This window comes from Chiloscyllium plagiosum, unplaced genomic scaffold (assembly GCF_037043375.1).
Source record: "Chiloscyllium plagiosum isolate Xiang-an unplaced genomic scaffold, Cpla_swu_hap1 HiC_scaffold_9, whole genome shotgun sequence".
Classification (NCBI taxonomy): domain Eukaryota; kingdom Metazoa; phylum Chordata; class Chondrichthyes; order Orectolobiformes; family Hemiscylliidae; genus Chiloscyllium; species Chiloscyllium plagiosum.
Window position 1 is genome coordinate 59,493,164 of NW_028270147.1, and position 19,475 is coordinate 59,512,638.

The following is a 19,475-nucleotide window of genomic DNA, read 5'->3' on the forward strand; positions in this document are numbered from 1 at the left end:
CGGGAAAAGGAGGGGGCGGATCCTGTCGAGCAGTTCCCTGGGCAGACTGTCAAAGTCATTTGGCAAAATGCCTCATCACCAGAACATTCCAACAAGAACCAAGACATGGCTTGGCTGGTGGTGAGAAGGGCTCTGCCTGTGAGATCCTTTATGCACGCCCGGACTCTCTGCCGCACCACACGCTGCCCTCGAAGCGGCTGCAGACGGGACGAGACTGTCACACAGCTCCTTCTGGAATGTGCCTACGCAAAGGAAGTCTGGAGAAGAATGCAGTGGTGTTTGTCAAGGTTTGTCACGAGCAGCTCCATGACGCAGGACTCCATGCTCTACGGCCTGTTCCCCGGGACGCACACCGAGACGAACATCAACTGTGCCTGGAGGATCATCAACTCGGTCAAAGACGCTCTTTGGTCTGTCCAACACCTGTTGATCTTCCAGCTGAAGGAGTTGACCCCGACTGAGTGTTGCGGACTGGTTTATTCCAAGGTCCAGGACTACGTGTTGAGGGACTCGCTGAAGCTTGGGGCAGCTGCCACCAAGACGCGATGGGGAAAGACCACCGTGTAACGTCTGCCTGTCAAAGAAAGAACAGGGGGCCCATTCAGTAAGTGGGCTCCACTGAAGCCTCAGGTAAATATAGGGATTGTCAATGTACAGACCTGTATATAGGAATGATTAATTCCGATCTCTGTATGTAAAGAAACGGAATGTATACGTATGTATGGCATGACCAATTATATAGATATCAAAATAATTTTATGAATAAAGTATATTTTTGAAATAAAAAAGAGTATTTCTGCTTCTGCAGTGACTCATAGAAAGCAATTACTTCAACACATAAGAGTCAAATGATCCTGTCTCTCCAACTGACCAGGTACTTGAACATGGTCATGGTTAGTGAACTCCGGGTCCATGGTTTACATAATTAGATTATAGCTGGGTAAATTCATCTCCCAGCCAGTATTATGGTAAAAGGAATTACAGTTCATGTTTTGTCCTTACTGAGTTGAACAACTAAATGATTGTTTAGAAACCCTGAGAATGGGTTAGAAGGTGACCCATTCATACTCTGCAGGACAATTGTCACTGTCCAGGCTTTTTAGACAGGCCTAACTCCATTTGGATGGCATGCAAATGATCAGCCACCTTAGAAATTGCAGTTTCAAGTCACTGGAATGTTTGTTCAGTCTTTTAAAACTCATTCAGTGGCTTTCAGTCAGTAAATACTTAGTCATTTTTTGATTTGAATCATGACTTTATGACAATAGCCACACTACTTAAATGTATTTCAATACAGGGAGTGTTTCCTAGTTGTGAAAGATGTATAGATGAACCTGATCATGCATTGCCCTAACTCCCAAACATCCACCAATGTTCAATTTCAGCAGGGGTCACTGGATAACAAATAAGAGGGGTTGCCTAGCTGATTTAATTTCATTCGTAACTCAACTGTACAGATGATAACTGAATCACACAGCACTTCAACAAAGCTGAACAACCTTAACCATGATAGAATGATAGAATTTTGAATTTTGCTGTTGTCCATGGCTCAAAGATGTCTTGTGGAACATTGGGTAATGTCCTTGCCTCTGAGCCAGAAACTCCAGTTGCATGATACATATCCCATTCCAGGCATTGATGGCCAAGAAAGGTGCATTGATAACATGGCTAAAAAGGTTAAGTGCCAATCTACAAATTCTTCCACCATATTGGACTCTTTAAGGGCCAGCTGGCTTAGTTGGCTGGATGGCCTACATGGATCAGCATGGTGTCACCAGCATGGGTTTTGACACCTGTTTCAGCTGGAATGGATTTGGGACCCACCTCCTTGCCCTTCCCAAGATGGAACTGTGATGCTGTGTGTTAAACCTGTCTTGGACAAAAAAAAACTAAAGAAGAAGAAGCTATGACTCAGTACATTACACTTACCACTTACTCAATTAGCCATGGTGAGAATTCGTGGTCTGCTTCTGCAAAATGGGTGCCATTAACATACACTAAATTAAAACCTTTATAAAGTAATTAAGTAAAAGGCATAAGCAGTTATCTTGGTCCAATGGTGGAACTCTCCTCTCAGATTCATAAAACATCCCACTCTAGGGATTTAGGAACAGATTGTAACCTGATATTATGGTACAGTACTGATCAGTCAGAGATGAGGTCCATTGGATGAGATGTCAGACTGAGTCCTCATTTGCTGTTTGGGTGAATTTAAGTGATCTCCTGGCATTATTTTAAAGATAATTCTTAGGAAATAAAAAAAAAGCTGTTGAATATATTCTGTGCAGAGATTGATAGATTTCTAGATATTAAAGGTATTTAGAGATTTGGGGATATCTTAGGTACAGCAAGCCTGTGTGGCCTAGGGATTGATGATACCCATAGGTTGTAGAGGCCCTGTGAAATTTGGGGGAGAAAGTTGAGAAGAACTGATCTCACCTAATGTTTTATATCCTTCTGCTAACTCAGGCACAGGGAAGCAAAAAATCTATCCTTGCTCATATGTGATGTTAGGGTAAGACACGATCAGACTCTGCAGTGTGAGGACCATGGTCATCTAGCCTCTCACACACAAGAGCAGAAATGTTAGATAATATGCAATGGCTGGAACTTTACATGGAAACAATGGTGCCACACCTAGACTCCTGTCTTGAAAGTAGGGGGCAAGTGGTCACCCAGAGCTGAGTTCATAGCCATTGGCCCGTTAATAGGCAGAGGGTGAGACATCTGTCTCCATCTGAGAAGAATACCCACTTCCAGGAGATGCTGGGCATTTAATGAGCAACAACTCTCAAATCCTAGCAGCACCCTTAGCGTGATGGCATGAGATAGAAGATAGGTCTGATCTATTTGAATGTCAGAGAAGGATTGATTCACTCAATGGTATACTCCTGCATCCATTCCCTATAAAAGAAGGGGAGTTGACTCTGTCCCATATTTATTTCCCAATCAACATCACCATAGCAGATTATTTGGTCATTACCACATTGTTGTTTGTGCGGTGTACAAATTCAGTGCTGCATTTCCTATATTAAAACAATGACCACACGAACAAAAAATACGTCATGGCTGTCTAGTACTTTAAGTCGGTAAATGTGTCGCTGGAAAAAGGCACAACAGATCAGGCAGCATCCGAGGAGCAGGAGAGTCGACCCGTCGGGCATAAGCCCAGCTTTGAAACGTGCGATACTTGTGGAAAGTACTGCCTAATGTGAGTCTTTCTTTCATGTATTAGTTCTATAATTATCGGTGGACCGTCTACAAAAGAAACAGATCTAGCCATTATCACACTCTTGTTTGGAGGACCTTAATTTGTGCGCCTTGTTTGCAACATCTGCAACAGTGACTATACTTCAAAAACACTTTGAAGTAAAGGCGACTGAGGTTTGGGAAAGGCGCTATATAAATGTAAATCCTTCCTTTTATCCGGTCAAAAATTCCAGAGGCAAAAATCTGACACGTTAAATTATGTTCTCAGAACAGTCACAGGAACCACTAACCGGCAAAGTAAACAAGAAGAAAAAAGTGTTTGGTCCATTTATTCTCCCCTCCTGAAAATATAGCTTTAATTCTATTTATCTGAGTATGATGCCATTCCATCATAAGGCATCTTAGTTCCAGCAGGATGCCCTCATGAGGCTCGTTGATCTTCGCGGCTTTATCTGGGAGTTAAATTGTCCGTCAGCATCCCTTCTTCACAGGTACGACACGGCTGACCATACCCCTAACTTTGCGGGTTGATGGGTTGGCCTTTTAAAATTGCCAATGAATTAAACGTTATTGATCGCGGCGCTGGCAATGAAGTTATTTGAGATACTGTAGCAGTCGGCCGAACCAGATCTGGGAATGTGGCAAGTCATGTGATTGATTTTTTTTTGTGTGTGTGTATCTGTGTTGTCGGTTTCCCACAGCGCCCCTTAAAAAAAAGCTTGAAGGACGAGAGAGAGAGAGAGGGGGAGCTCGCTTGCAGAATCACAGCTTCCGACACTGGAGCTGCGACCAGATCCTCGCTTGGATTAAATTGACTCTAATTCAATTAGTTACTGTCACGGCCTGAAAAGAGTGAAAACAGGGTAATAAACGATGGCAGGCGCAATTATAGAAAATATGAGTACGAGGAAGTTGTGCATTTTTGGAGGGATTTTGCTGGTTTTCCAAGTAATTTCCTTTCTGGTGGGAGGTTTGATCGGTAAGTGGCTTTTACTTGGCGCTTTCTTTTGTTAGCTATTTATTACAGTATCGGTAGCAACGTACTATGATCTAATTAGTACTGCCATTGTACTTGGAGAGAGGAACTGCATGGGCTCTTTGTAGCGGTTCAGTCTTGTGCGTAAAGTGGAAGAAAACTTTTGGCCTACTTTCAGTATCAACTATTTTTTTCGGAAAACAAATAAAAGGGGGAAAGTGAAGCATGGCGACAGAATCTTGGGAGGGTTGCAATTTTTACTCCTGCTGTGGACAGTTGTACTTGGAGCGGCTGCTTTTGAGAGAAAAGTGCAGAAGAAAACAATTGTTCTTTGAGGAGTGGTTCCTGTGTGGTGCGGTTCCAGTTGATTTTTTTTTTGGTTCCGCCAGTATGGTGAAACGGGCTGAAATCTGGACGAGTGAATTGCACCGATTTCTGATTTCTCCAAAGTTCTGTGCTTACGAGGGTATTCAGAATAATTACCTACGTCTTCTAAATCCGAGGGTATTTTTTTGAGTACTAAACTTTTGAACCCCATCTGTTTTTTTTTTAAAAAAAGGAAAAACTTTGTTTTTTGCCTTTTGTTCTCGCTCCAGTCCAGTTTCTGAACTTTGTAGCTCCACCTTCTCCGCCTCCAGTTGCGATCGAGGCGAGACTCTGCACTTTTATGGTCGAACACACTTCACGGTGTTTGTGTGGAATTTTTAAGGGATTGGGGATGTGGTAGCGGAAGAATCTTAAAAGGGTCGGACAGACTTTTTAATGGGCTCCTGTGGGTTCTCAGGGAATTCACTTCCCAAACTCTCTGCTTCTTTGGAATTATTTGTGTAACCGAGGATTCAGCCCCCAGGACGAATTCTGCAATGAGAAGCCCAGCGCCTCCCTCTGTTTGGGGGGGGAGGGGGAGGGGGAGCCGCCGAATTGACCTCTTGTTGTTGGATGGGTGGGGAGGGGGAGGTGCCGCTCATTTCTAAGCCGGGGAAGTGACCTGCGCGGCTCCCGGCCGAGCGGACGCGGTGCTCGGGAGAGTGATGGAGCGGAGCCGGAGATACCCCACTGAGGAGGGCTCTAGCTGTCAGGCTCCGCCGTATTGCAAAAACGGGCAGATTCAGGCTGGAAGGAGCACTTTCTCCTCTCCCCCCCCCCCCAACACCCAACACCAAACCGCGACCAACGCGTTCCTCCGAAAAACCCTGACTTTTATTTCAAATGTTCAAAAGACTGATAACCCTCTCTATTTCATCGAGTCTGCTCCACCACCACTCGGTAATGGCTGATAGTTTCTCAACCCCATTCTTCTGCCTTGTCCCTATAACACTTGATCCTATTACTAATCACGAACCTATCCATCTCTGTCTTAAATACATTCAATGGCTTGGCCTCCGCAGCCCTCTGCGGCAATGAGTTCCATAGATTTACCACCCTCAGGCTGAAGAAACCCCTCCTCCTCATGTAAGAGGAATTCTAAGCAGTGGTCCCTTCATTGAGACTGCGCCCACAGGTCCTAGTCTCTCCTACTTGTGGATACAACATCTTCAGTCCACTCAATCCGAATCTCTCAGTATTTTATAAATTTCAGTTAGATTCCCTTATCCTTCCAAACTTCAGACTCTGAGACCTCAACTGCTGCTTATGTGACAAGCCCTTCATCCCTAGGTTCATTCTTGTAAGCCTCCTCTGGACACCTTGCAAGGCCAGCATATCCCTCCTTAGATATGGAGCCCAAAACTGCTAGCATTATTCAGTCTGTGGTCTGACCAGAGACTTGTACAGCCTCAGCAGTGTATCTGTGCTCTTGTATTGTAGCCCTCTTGAAATGAAGGCTAACATTTCATTTGCCTTTCTAACTGCTGACTAAACCTGCATGTTAACCATAAGAGAATTCTGAACTAGCTCTCCCAAGTACCTGTGTGCTTCAGATTTCCAAAGTTTTTCCCTATTTAGAAAATAGTATATGACTTTTCTTCCTACAAAAGTGCATAACCTCATACTTTTACACATTGTATTCCAACTGTCATTTCTTTCTCTACTCTCCTAACCTGTTGAAGTCCTTCTGCAGCCCCTGAGTCCTCAACACAATTTGTCCCTCCAGCTATCTTTGTCTCATCTGCAAACTTAGTAATAATGCTCTGTTCCTTCATCCAGATCATTAATGTATAATGTGAATAGTTGTGGTCACTATACTGACCCCTGAGAATTCCACTAGTTAGCAGATGCCATCCTGAAATAGACTTTTTATCCCCACTCTGCCACTCAGCCAGTCCTCTATCCATGCCAGTATCTTGCCCTGACATATCCCTCCTTAGATATGGAGCCCAAAACTGCTTACCTTACCTATTTTAGGTCTCTTACCTATTTTAGCTTACTCTGGTGCGGCACCTTTTCAAAAGCCTTCTGGACATCAAATATAATTCACATTCACTGGGTCTTCTTTGTCTAACTTGCTCATTACCTCCTCAAAGACTTCTAACAGATTTATCAGGCATGACCTCTCCTTGATGAAGTGTTGCTGACTCAGCCCTATTTTACCATGCACTTCCAAGTACTGTGCAATCACATCCTTAAAGTTGGATTCAAATCTTGTGAATGACTAAGGTCAGGCTAACCAATCTATAAATTACTGTCTTCTCTTCTTAAACAGGGATGTTACATCAGCCACTTTCTATTTCTGGCTGACTCCAGTGACTTCTGAAAGATCACCACCAATGCTTCCACCATCTCCACGACCTCCTTCAGAACCCTGTGGTGTAGTCTCATCAGGTCCTAATGGTTTATCCACCTTCAGACTCTAGCTTCCCCAGGACATTCCCCTTAGTGTTAGCCAGTATAGTCACTTCTGCTCCCTTGACTGTCTTGAAGTTCTGGTATGCTATTAGTGTTCCAAGGCTCTGTCCTTGGGCCTCTACTGTTTGTAATTTTTATTAATGACTTGGATGAGGGGATTGAAGGATGGGTCAGCAAGTTTGCAGACGACACAAAGGTTGGAGGTGTCGTTGACAGTATAGAGGACTGTTGTAGGCTGCAGCGGGACATTGACAGGATGCAGAGATTGGCTGAGAGGTGGCAGATGGAGTTCAACCTGGATAAATGCGAGGTGATGCATTTTGGAAGGTCGAATTTGAAAGCTGAGGACAGGATTAAGGATAGGATTCTTGGCAGTGTGGAGGAACAGAGGGATCTTGGTGTGCAGGTACATAGATCCCTTAAAATGGCCACCCAAGTGGACAGGGTTGTTAAGAAAGCATATGATGTTTTGGCTTTCATTAACAGGGGGATTGAGTTTAAGAGTCGTGAGATCTTGTTGCAGCTCTATAAAACTTTGGTTAGACCGCACTTGGAACACTGCGTCCAGTTCTGGTCGCCCTATTATAGGAAAGATGTGGATGCTTTGGAGAGGGTTCAGAGGAGGTTTACCAGGATGCTGCCTGGACTGGAGGGCTTATCTTATGAAGAGAGGTTGACTGAGCTCGGACTTTTTTCATCAGAGAAAAGAGGAGGAGAGGAGACCTAATTGAGGTATACAAGATAATGAGAGCCAGAGACTGTTTCCCAGGGCAGAAATGACTAACACGAGAGGTCATAGTTTTAAGCTGGTTGGAGGAAAGTATAGAGTGAATGTCAGAGGCGGGTTCTTTACACAGAGAGTTGTGAGAGCATGGAATGCAGTGCCAGCAGCAGTTGTGGAAGCTAGGTCATTGGGGACATTTAAGAGACTACTGGACATGCATATGGTCACAGAAATTTGAGGGTGCATACATGAGGATCAGTGGTCGGCACAACATCATGGGCTGAAGGGCCTGTTCTGTGCTGTACTGTTCTATGTTCAATGTTCTACTTTGGCTGCTGATGCAAAGTACCTATTCAGTGTCTCCACCACTTCTTTGTTCCACATTACTACTTCTCCAGCTTCATTTTCCAGCTGCCTGATGATTACTCATGCATCTTTCTTACATTTTTATATATCTAAAAAAACTCTTGCAATAAATTTATTTTATTACTAGCTAGCTTAGCCTCATATTTCATCTCCTGCCTTTTTATTGCTTTTTAAGTTTTCCTCTGCTGGATTTTAAATGGCTTTCCACTAATTTTCACTACATTGCTTTCTTTCTTTTGCTTTTCTGCTGTCCCTGACTTCCCTCATCAGCCATGACTGCCTCATCCTCCCCTTAGCATGTTTCTTCTTGTTTGTGATGAATTTCGACCATGCCTCTTGAATTACCTCCGGAAACTCTTGCCATTGCTGCTCAACCATCTTCCCTGCTAGGCTCCTTTTCTAACCAGCTCCTCCCTCACATCTTTGTCGTTACATTTTTACTCCATTGTAATACTGTTACATTTGATTCAAGCTTCTTCCTGTTGCTGCAGGGTGAATTCTATCATATTGTGGTCCCTGCCCCCAGAGATTCTTTGACCTTGAGCTGAAGAAGGGCTTATGCCCGAAACGTCGATTCTCCTGTTCCCTGGATGCTGCCTGACCTGATGCGCTGTTCCAGCAACACATTTTCAGCTCCCTGATCAAGTCTGGCCTCATTGTTCCTCACCAAACCCAGTATTGTCTGTTCTTTTGTGGGCTCTACTACAAGCTGCTCCCAAAAAACACCTTGGAGATATTCCCTGAATTGCTTTTCCTGGGATCTGTTACCAATTTGATTTTCCCAGTCCAGCTACATATTGAAGTCTCCCAAGGTTATTGTTATCAGACCTTTTTCTTACATATGATTTTATTTACTGATTTATTTTTTGCCCCATATCCTGACTACTGCTAGGAGGCCGATACATTAACTTTTATCAGAGTTTATTTTTTATGTGGTTCCTCAACTATATTCACATCGATCCCATGCCTTCCAATCCTATATTGTTTTTGCTATCAATTTAATTTCATTTAGAGTCAGAGTTGTAGAGATGTACAGCATGAAAACAAACCTTTCAGTCCAACTTGTCCATGGGGATCAGATATCCTAAATTAATATAATCCCATTTGCCAGCATTTGGTCAATATCCCTCTAAACCCTTCCTATACATATACCCATCCAGAGGCCTTTTAAATGGTGCAGTTGTACCAGTTTCACTACTTCCTCTGGCAGCTCATACCGTACGTGCACCACCTTCTGCGTGAAAATGTTGCCCCTCAGTCCTCTTTTAAATCTTTACCCTCTGACTCTAAACCTCTGCCCTCTAGTTCTGGACTCCCCCACCCCAGGGAAAAGGCGTTGCCTATTTACCCTATCCATGCCCCTTCTGATTTTGTAAACCTCTATACGGTCACCCCTCAGCCTCCGACCCTCCAGGGAAAACAGCCGCAGCCTATTCAGCCTCCCCCTATAGATCAAACCCTCCAACCTTGGTAACATCCTTGTAAGTATTTTCTGAACCCTTTCAAGTTTCACAACATCCTTCCTATTGTAGGGAGACCACAATTGCACACAGTATTCCAAAAGTGGTCTAACCAATGTCCTGTACAGCCGCAACATGACCTGCCAACACCTGTACTCAATGCATAACAAGATGGCAACTCCACTGCACATCCTTTCAATAGGACCTGTATCCTTGGATATTTAGTTCGTACTGGACATGAAAACAAAGCAGGTGTCTGCTGAATTGCAGCATTTATTCTCTTGAACTATTGCAAATAGTTTTATTTTGCAAGTTAAAACCATGTGACATTTAAATAATCTCTCATCTGCTGATACAGCTCTGTTTCAACTTGATTTCTGAGAGTCTCACATGTCTGAGCAAGTTCTGTGTTATTCACTTGAGGCGTGGCAGTACTGGCTGGCCAACATTTATTGCCTGTCTCTCCTTGCCCATGAGAGGGTGATGGTAAGCTGCCTTCTTGAACCGCTGCAGTCGCGCAGTGGGTAGACCTACAGTAGTTTTTATGTTGCTAGGTTGAGCAGTCTCATTGGCTCCAAAGAAAATAGAGCCTGTGAGATTGAAAATGGGAAACGCAGATGGGTTGTATAGTGTACAGAGTTGACTGACGTTGAACTCTAAAGTGACAAAGTTCTGCATGGAATTGGTGTAAGACAGAAAGAATTGCTTTGCCTGAGATTATTTGGCTTTGAAAGGATTGATTCCAGGTCTGTTATTAGCATTTCATAAGGAGAGAAATTATTGAATACCTTTTTCCCGTCAGCAACCGGGTGGCACAGTGGTTAGCACTGCTGCCTCACAGAGCCAGAGACCCGGGTTCAATTCCCGACTGAGGCGACTGACTGTGTGGAGTTTGCACGTTCTCCCCGTGTCTGCGTGGGTTTCCTCTGGGTGCTCCGGTTTCCACCCACAGTCCAAAGATGCGCAGGTCAGGTGAATTGGCCATGCTAAATTGCCTGTAATGTTAGGTTAAAGGGGTAAATGTAGGGGTATGGGTGGGTTGCGCTTCGGCGGATCGGTGTGGACTTGTTGGGCCGAAGGGCCTGTTTCCACACTGTAAGTAATCTAATCTAATTTTGTTGTGTTTTTTGTTTTGGATGAGCTTGATATATCAGGTAACTGTATATAAACTGACAGTGCACACAATATTGGGTACAAAACTATTTTTCTTCCCATTCTATGTTTAGGCGAATATTGATAATTGATGTCAATTTTCTCAGGAATGACGCTAACTAGTACACCAATTGAGTGGTGTTCCGAAGACTTTGTTCAGTGTGCATTAAGCTCAAAGTTTGGGGCTGTTTATTAGCCACCTGATGGCTGTCCCCCCTTGAGATTGGGGGGAACATAAGCCAATGGATTTTGGAGTCATGGTCAGAGCACAAGTGGGGGAAGTTCAAAAACAAATTGATCTACTCTTGCAGACTCATATTGGAACCTGAGTCAGGCAGTTTTCAGTACTTCAAGCTGTTACTTCACCCTTTTCTTTCCCCGTAATCAAAACTGCAGCAATGGTTTGTCACAGAATACAGTTCTCCCTTGCCTCCAGATTATCCTGCTGAACGATGCCACAACAGTTAAACTGTATAATTATGGTTAAGTAACTTTGGCCTGTTTTGGTCGACTTGAGTTTGTGACTGGTAAAATTACAGCCAATTACAGATGGTTTCCTTCTTCCAAGATCACAATTTCCCCTCTCACGTAATCAACGATGCCCTCCAGTGTATCTCCTCCACTTACCGCACCATCGCCCTTGAACTTGACCCCTCCCAATGCAACAAGGACAACACCCCCCTGGTGCTCACCTTCCACCCGACTAACCTCCGCATACTTTGCATCATCCTCTGCCACTTCCGCCACCTACAAACGGACCCCACCACCAGAGACATATATTTTCCTCCCCACCTCTATCAGTATTCCGGAGATACCATTCCCTCCGCAACTCTCTTGTCAGGTCCACCCCCCCCCCACCTTTCCCTGCCACCGCAGGAAGTACAAAACCTGCACCACACCACTCCCTTCACCTCCATCCAAGGCCCCAAAGGATCCTTCCACATCCAACAGAAATTTACTTGTACCTCCACTAATATCATCTACTGTATCCATTGCACCCAATGTAGTCTCCTCTACATCGGGGAGACAGGATGCCTACTTGCGGTTTGTTTCAGAGAACATGGTGGCTCACTGGTTAGCACAGCAGTCTCGCAACACCAGGATCCTAGGTTCGATTCCAGCCTCGGGTGACTGCCTGTGTGGAGTTAGCATGTTCTCCCTGTGTCTGCGTGGGTTTCCTCCCACAGTCTAAAGATGTCCAGGTCAGGTGAATTGGCCATGCTAAATTGCCCATAGTGTTAGGTGCATTAATCACAGGGAAATGAGTCTGGGTGGGTTACTCTTTGGAGGGTCGGTGTGGGCTAGTTGGGCCGAAGGGCCTGTTTCCACACTGTAGGGAATCTAATCTAATCTAAAACATCTCTGGGATACCAGCACCAACCAACCCCACTGTCCCATGGCTGAACACTTCAGCACCCCTCCCACTCCGTCAAGGACGTGCAGGCATGGGCCTCCTCAATCACCAAACCTTTACCACCTGACGCCTGGAGGAAGAACGCCTCATATTGCGCCATGGAACCCTGCAAGCACATGGAATCAATGTGGATTACAACAGTTTAATCATTTCCCCTCCCCCACATTATTCCAGTCCCAAGTCTCCAACTAGGAACCACCCTCCTGACCTGTCTATCACCTTTCCCATCGATCTGCACCACCCCCCTCTCCAACCTGTCATCTTCCCCCTTACCATCATCTACCTGTCACATTCCCAGCTACCTGCACCTCACCCCTCCCTCTCGTGTATTTCTCAGCCCCCCAGCCCACAAGCTTCATTCCTAATGAAGGGCTTCTGCCCAAAACGCCGATTCTCCTGCTCCTCGGATGCTCCAGCATCACACTCTCGACTCTGATCTGCAGTCCTCACTTTTTCCTCCCAAATTACAGCCAAGCTCTTCACACATTGAATTGCATCTAAATATTTATATTCTTGGTTAAAAGGGGTGTATCTGTACATTGGGAGAACATTAGACAAACTAGTCTGTTCCCTCAGAACTTGGTTTCGCAATTCTTAATGTGGTGATGAGTTTCCACATATGGTGGCCATCTGGCTGACCATAATAATAAAGTTTCAAGTGAAGAATTTGATTCATTTTGTTCCTGTCATGCAATGGCTGGCCACAACCATAATATCTCTTTGTTATTGTAAGACCACAAGTTATGAGGAATCAATTTTTTTTAAATATTAGAAAATATGCTCTGTGGAAAAGATATTTTCAGTTGAGGCTTATTTTCATTCTGCATTTGAGAGAGAATTCCTTTTGTATGTTGGATCTATGGTGGTGGATTTTATTTTGTTTCCACAGTTGCAAGTAATTTAATTATTCCTTGGGGTTTCAAATAATTAATTGTAATAAATTGGGAAGAAAATACATTTTATATGTTGAGGCTGAGATTCCAATCCTTTATCCCAAACAATCCCGTCTTTCTGATTTGATTGTAGCTAACAAGGTGGATTTAGAGACTGGTCCTTTGTCAATTCCCTAAGTCATGGATGTTAATAAATAAACTTTCCTTTAGTTACTATTGTTTTTCCTTGGAACTTTTAATCTCCGTTAGGAGGCAATATTTTGCTACCTGTTGGACCAGTATGCAGCTATTTGATTGGGGCATATCTCTTTGTCTTCATCTAAAGTATTGGGCAGGTGGCATCAGATGGTGAGTAAAAGAATGAACTCAGGCTTTTTGCTTTCTTTGCCCCAATTTTGAACTAAGTGAGTTATGGGCCATGGCGGAGCCCTGCTTGAGAGCTGCAGTTTGAACGTTATAGATATTGAACCTGGGCCTTCCTACTTTGACTGGGTCTTTCCAGGTTCAGCCATTGGGGAAATCAAAAGGTTATAAATGATTAGGTGCTAACACCCATCACCCTTGCACACTTTCTTTACCATTTCCTAACATGTACAATTAATATGCTGTTTTCTAATAGCTACAACAGTAGTGTGGATAGGGTTTGATTATCTGTGAATTGCTCTGAATTTGTTTTCAGCCGCTTCATTGTCTGGGCTTACATAAGAGAATGTAATTTAGGCAAGGCCACTGATAGCTCTGGAACCATACCTACCAAACATTAGTCTCCAAATAATGGAATGCACTTATTGCAGCACACATTATATATCCTGACAACATCTTTATCAGTTGTACTGAAGACTTGCGCTCCAGAATGAGTGTGCCTAAAACAAAGCTGTTCCATTACTGCTACAATAGTGAGATCTATGTGGAGAAATGCCCAGTATGTCCTGCCCACAGGAAGCAAGACAAGTCCAGTTGCCACCATATCAGTCCATATGGAGGGTATCATTGAAAAATGCTGTTAAGTAATACTTAATTGCCTGTTCACCAGCGCTCATATTGAGGCCTACCGCAGCCATTTGGCTCCAGTTCACATTATAATATTGATTTTACCATCAACAAAAGAGCAGAATTCTGGAGGTGGTGAGAATGACAGCTCTTGACATTGTGGCAGTATTTGACCAACTATGGTTTTAAGTACTTCAAAAGATTGAGGTCTATGGAATATTCTTTTTAAGCAGGAGTCCTACCCAGCACAAAGAACAATGATTGTGGTTGCTGGAAACCAGTCACCTCACGCTTAGGATATTTCAGCAGGAGCTGATGATCTGCACCATTCATGACTTCTCAGAAGTTGAAGCAGTCTGTGTCCAAATGCAGTCTATGACCTGGATGATATTCAGGCTTGGCAAGTAACACTTGTGCCACATAATTCCACGCAATGAGGATCTCCAAAAGCAAATTCACCCTTCAACCCTTGATGCTTAATGGCATTACTATAATTGAACCTTCAACTATGAATATCCTGTGGGTTACCATTGACAGGAAATGGACCTGAATCAGCCATGTATAGTACAGCAACAGTGCAAAAGCTGGGAATTCTGGGATGGTGATACTCTTCCTGTCTCCCGACATTGCTGTGGAGGTCAAGAGTGTGGTGGAATACTCTATGCTTGCCTGGATGAATACAGCAACAAAATACTGAAAACTCGACCCATCCAGAGCAAAACTCCTGTTTGATTCAATACCCTATTCATCAATTATAGCATTCACTCCATCTGTCACTACACGAATCTGCAATGTGTATCATCTAAAGCATGCACTGTAGCAATGTATCCAGGTTTTTTTTGACAGAACTGTGCATGTTCACATTATTGCTCAGAACAAGGGGAACACTTCTAATTGCCCTTAATATGTTTTCAAGGACGGATGATTTCTGTCATTCCATCATAATTGGCTTAAATTCTTCATTCTTCTGCTCTAGCAGTGCTTATGTGGGAGTGGCTTCAACACATGTATTGTAATAGATTAGATTAGATTCGCTACAGTGTGGAAACAGTAGTTCAAGAGGGTTCACTAACTCTTTTCTGAAATGTCGCATGGAATGGGGAATAAATGCTGGCCATGTCAGTGCTCACACTCTGTGAAATTAGGTTTTTCTGAAAAGTACAAATCATCATCCTTTTTAAAATTTGCAAAAGAAACTGAGCCATGAATACTCTTGGACATTTTGAATATAACACCTATATGTGCCTCTTTCAATAGAGGAACTCCATTCTTAAACATTTTTTTTTGCTTAGATTGGATGTTGATGACACAGCTTTATAAAATGGATTCAGTTAACTCAATTTTTTTGTCTATTCTGTCATTGAGTTTATTTTCTGTAATACATTCCTTTCACATTAGTAGCCCTGCTCCATATTGATATAGCTTTGTCCCATTGCTGTAACTCTCTGTCCTTTTTAATTAAATACTTTTGTTCAGGATTGCAGTTGATCCATAATTTTGTTTTGATAGTTTCATAGCCATAAGAACATACGATAGGAGCAGGAATAGGCCACTTGGCCCCACAAGCCTGTCCTGCATTCTCTAATATCATGGTGATCTGCACCATCCTGAACTTTACAGTATTTCAAGAATCTGTCCACCTCTTCTTAGAATACTTTTAGTGATCTCTATCCCAAAGAGTTGGGGAGGCTACAACTTCACATATTCACTACCCTCTGTACAGTAAGAAATTCCTTTGCATCGCAGTTTTAAATGAGATTTAGAGTAAGGGGACAATTCTACTACCTCAAATAAGAGCACAATGTCTTCTCAACATCTGCCGTTTTATGATCCCACAGAACTTTGTACGTTTTAATAAAATCATCCCTACATTATTCTAACTCGAGTGAATAAAAGTCTAAACTATTTAACTGCTCTTGAAAAATCAACCTTTTCCTCAGGAATCAGTCTTATGAATCTCTTGAGCTGTCTCCAATGCCAACATATCCTTTCTTAAATGCAGGAACCAAAACTGTACACAACGTTTCATGTGCCGCTTCACCAGCCCTCACCAACACTCTGTAAAGTCGTAACAAAGCTTTTGAATTAGAATTCCTAAGTGTGGAAACAGGCCCATTGGCCCAACAAGTTCCACACCGACCCTCCAAAGAATATCCCACCCAAACCCATTCCTTTATATTTACCCCTGACCAATGCACCTAACCTACACATCCCTGAACATTACGGGTAATTTAACATGGTGAATTCACCTGACCTGCACATCTTTGGACTGTGGGAGGAAACCGAAGCCCTCCAGAGGAAACCCACGCAGACATGGGGAGAATATGCAAACACCACATTGGCAGTTGCCTGAGGCTGGGATCGAACCTGGGTCCCTGGCGCAGTGAGACAGCAGTGCTAACCGCTGAGCCACTGTGCCATCCAACTTTTCTAATTTCAAACTCCAACCCTTGAAGTAATGGCCAAAGTTCCATTTGCCATTGTAATTACTTGCTGCACTTGCATCTTAAATTAGATTGGATTCCATACAGTGTGGAAATAGGCCCTTTGGCCCAACAAGTCCATACCGACCCACATCCATTCCCCTACCCTATATTTACCCCTGACTAATGCACCTAACACTATGGGCAATTTGCCAATTCACCTGACCAGCACATCATTTGGATAGTGGGAGGAAACCAGAGGACCTAGAGGAAACCCACTCAGACACGGGGAGAGTGTGCAAACTCCTTGCAGACAATTGCCCGAGGTGGGAATCGAACCCGGGTCGCTGGTGCTGTGAGGCAGCAGTTCTTGCACAAGAACAATCAGATCTCTCTCTTGTGCACTTTTTTTGGAGTCCCCTTTTAAAAATATAGTATGCCTTCTGAATCTTCCTATCAAAGTGCAGGACCTCACACCTTCCTACATTAAAATCCATCTGCCAAGTTGTTTCCACACTCAATCTGCCTATATTTCCTTGAAGATTACTTATGTCCTCATAACAACATGTCCACCCACATCTTGTTTTGATTCATTACAATCTTTCCCCTCCTTTAAATCATTGAAAAAGTACCAAATATAGGACTGACCCTTTTGACACTGTCAGTTATATTTGTCCAAATTTTGTCTCCTGTGCATTAACCAATCCTCAATCCATGTGAGTACGTTAACCCCAATATTGTGACCTTGTATCTTGTACAAGAACTTCGTATGTGTCAGCTTTAACAAATGTTTTCTGGAAATCCAAATACACTACATCTACCTGTTCCCCTGTATTGACTTTACTTGTTATATCTTTAAATAACTCTTAGTAAATTTGTCAAACACGATTTTGCTTGCACAAAACCATGTTGATGCTGTTTGATTGCATTTTAAGCTTTTCCCAATGTTCTGCTATTTCTTCTTTAATAAAGACATAAGGTAGGCTATTTGGCCTTTCGTTTCCTTGAAGAATGGCATTACATTAGTGATTCCCCAATCTGCTGGAATTTTCTCCGAATCCAATGAATTCTGGAATAGTTCAATAACAACAATCATCATGCCCTTCTAAAACATTTTCAGGTTTATCCTTTGTCTTCTTCAGTAACCTGTAGATAAGTTCCATCCATGACTTCCTTCCCTTGCTATTCCTTATTTTCACTAAAATTGATTCCATATCATGATCTATTGCATTTATATCCCAACTCACCATCACACTGATGCCTTCCTTTGTTAACGAAATTACTCACCTCCTTTTCATTTTTTTTTGCCTATTCTTCTCGAATGTTGAATAACCTTGAATATTGAGTTTCCTGTGTTGGTCACTTGCAACCCCATTTTTGACATAACTATCAAGTAATTTGGGCGGCACGGTGGCACAGTGGTTAGCACTGCTGCTTCACAGCGCCAGAGACCCGGTTCAATTCCCGCCTCAGGCGACTGACTGTGTGGAGTTTGCACGTTCTCCCCGTGTCTGCGTGGGTTTCCTCCGGGTGCTCCGGTTTCCTCCCACCATCCAAAGATGTGCAGGGTCAGGTGAATTGGCCATACTAAAATTGCCCGTAGTGTTAGGTAAGGGGTATGGGTGGGTTTCGCTTCGGCGGGTCGGTGTGGACTTGTTGGGCCGAAGGGCCTGTTTCCACACTGTAATCTAATCAAGTATTAATTGATTATATTTCTATTTGTGCCATCAACTCCTCCATCTAACATAAATGCATACAACATTTATAAATAGCTTTAAACTTTGACTTATATCATAATTACTTACTCTGATTTGTATATATTTTGTATGCATTCCTGTCACAGTTTGCTTATTATTTGCTTCCCCATTTCATTTACACCTGCTCTCTTGTTTCTTTTTGAATTTTATGAATGTTTTTATCTGAACACCCTATCCCTTGCCAAAGTAACTAATTTAAAGCCATATCTACAACCCTAGTTATGACTAGCTAGGATACTGCTCTCAGCATGGTCCAAATGAAACCCATCCCAATGGAACATGTCTTTTCCCCAGTACTGGTACCTGTATCGCAAAAATCAGAATCTATTTCTCCCACATCAATCTTCTTGAGACACACATTTACCTCTCTATTTACCCTGTGCCAATTTGCTTACGGTTCAGGTAGTACTTATGAAATCATTACATTCGTGGTTCTACTTTTTAAAAGAAGCCCTTTTAATATTAATATATAATTTTCAATACTTAAAAGACTTTCTTAATTGCTCTGTTCCACTGTAATAATGTCTCTAATTTAAGCCACTTAGCCAATTAGTTACCTGATTTCCTGTGATGTAAGCAAATCCATGCAGGACTTATACGCTTAATGGTAGGGTCCTGGGGAACTGTTGTTGAACAGAGACCTTGCAGTGTAGGTGCATAGTTCCTTGAAAGTGGGGGTGCAGGTAGATAGGGTAGTGAAAAAGGCATTTGGTATGCTTGCCTTTATTATTCACTACATTGAGTAAGGAGTTGGGACGTCATTTTGCAGCTGTATACAACATTATTAGATTCCCTACAGTACGTAAACAGGCCCTTCGGCCCAACAAGTCCACACTGACCCTCCAAACAGTAACCCAGCCAGAGCCATTTCCCTCTGACTAATGCACCTAGCACTGTGGACAGTTTAGCATGGCAAATTCACCTGACCTGCACATATTTGGAATGTGGGAGGAAACCAGAGCAAACCCACGCAAACACTGGGAGAATGTGCACACTCTACACACAGTTGTTGAAGGCTGGAATTGAACTTGGGACCCTGGCACTGTGAGGCAGCAGTGCTAACCGCTGAGCCACCGTGCCACCCATAGTTGGGCCATTTTTGGAATACTGTATTCAATTCTAGTCTCTCTACTATAAGAAGGATGTTGTGAAACTTGAAAGTATTCTGAAAAGAATTACAAGGATGTTGCTGATATTGAATGGTTTGAGCTATAGGGAGAGGCTGAACAGCCTGGGGCTTTTTTCCTGGAGCATTGGAGGCTGAAAGGTGATGTCCTAGAGATGTATAAAATCATGAGGAGCACGGATCAAGTGAATAGCCAAGGT

The 19,475-nt window shown here is 43.1% G+C and overlaps 1 protein-coding gene across 2 annotated transcripts in view; it reads left to right on the forward strand.

Moving 5' to 3' along the window:
• The first annotated feature begins 3,949 nt into the window (after positions 1–3,949).
• wls (Wnt ligand secretion mediator) overlaps positions 3,950–19,475 on the forward strand; it is a 79,616-nt gene continuing 64,090 nt past the window's right edge. Inside the window, exon 1 of one of the 2 annotated variants that reach the window (XM_087990665.1) lies at positions 3,950–4,189. In XM_087990665.1, the coding sequence (XP_087846791.1) occupies positions 4,084–4,189 (106 nt within the window). In that variant the 5' untranslated portion in view covers positions 3,950–4,083. The remainder of the gene's footprint in view (positions 4,190–19,475) is intronic. The other variant, XM_043699373.2, reaches the window with a different exon arrangement.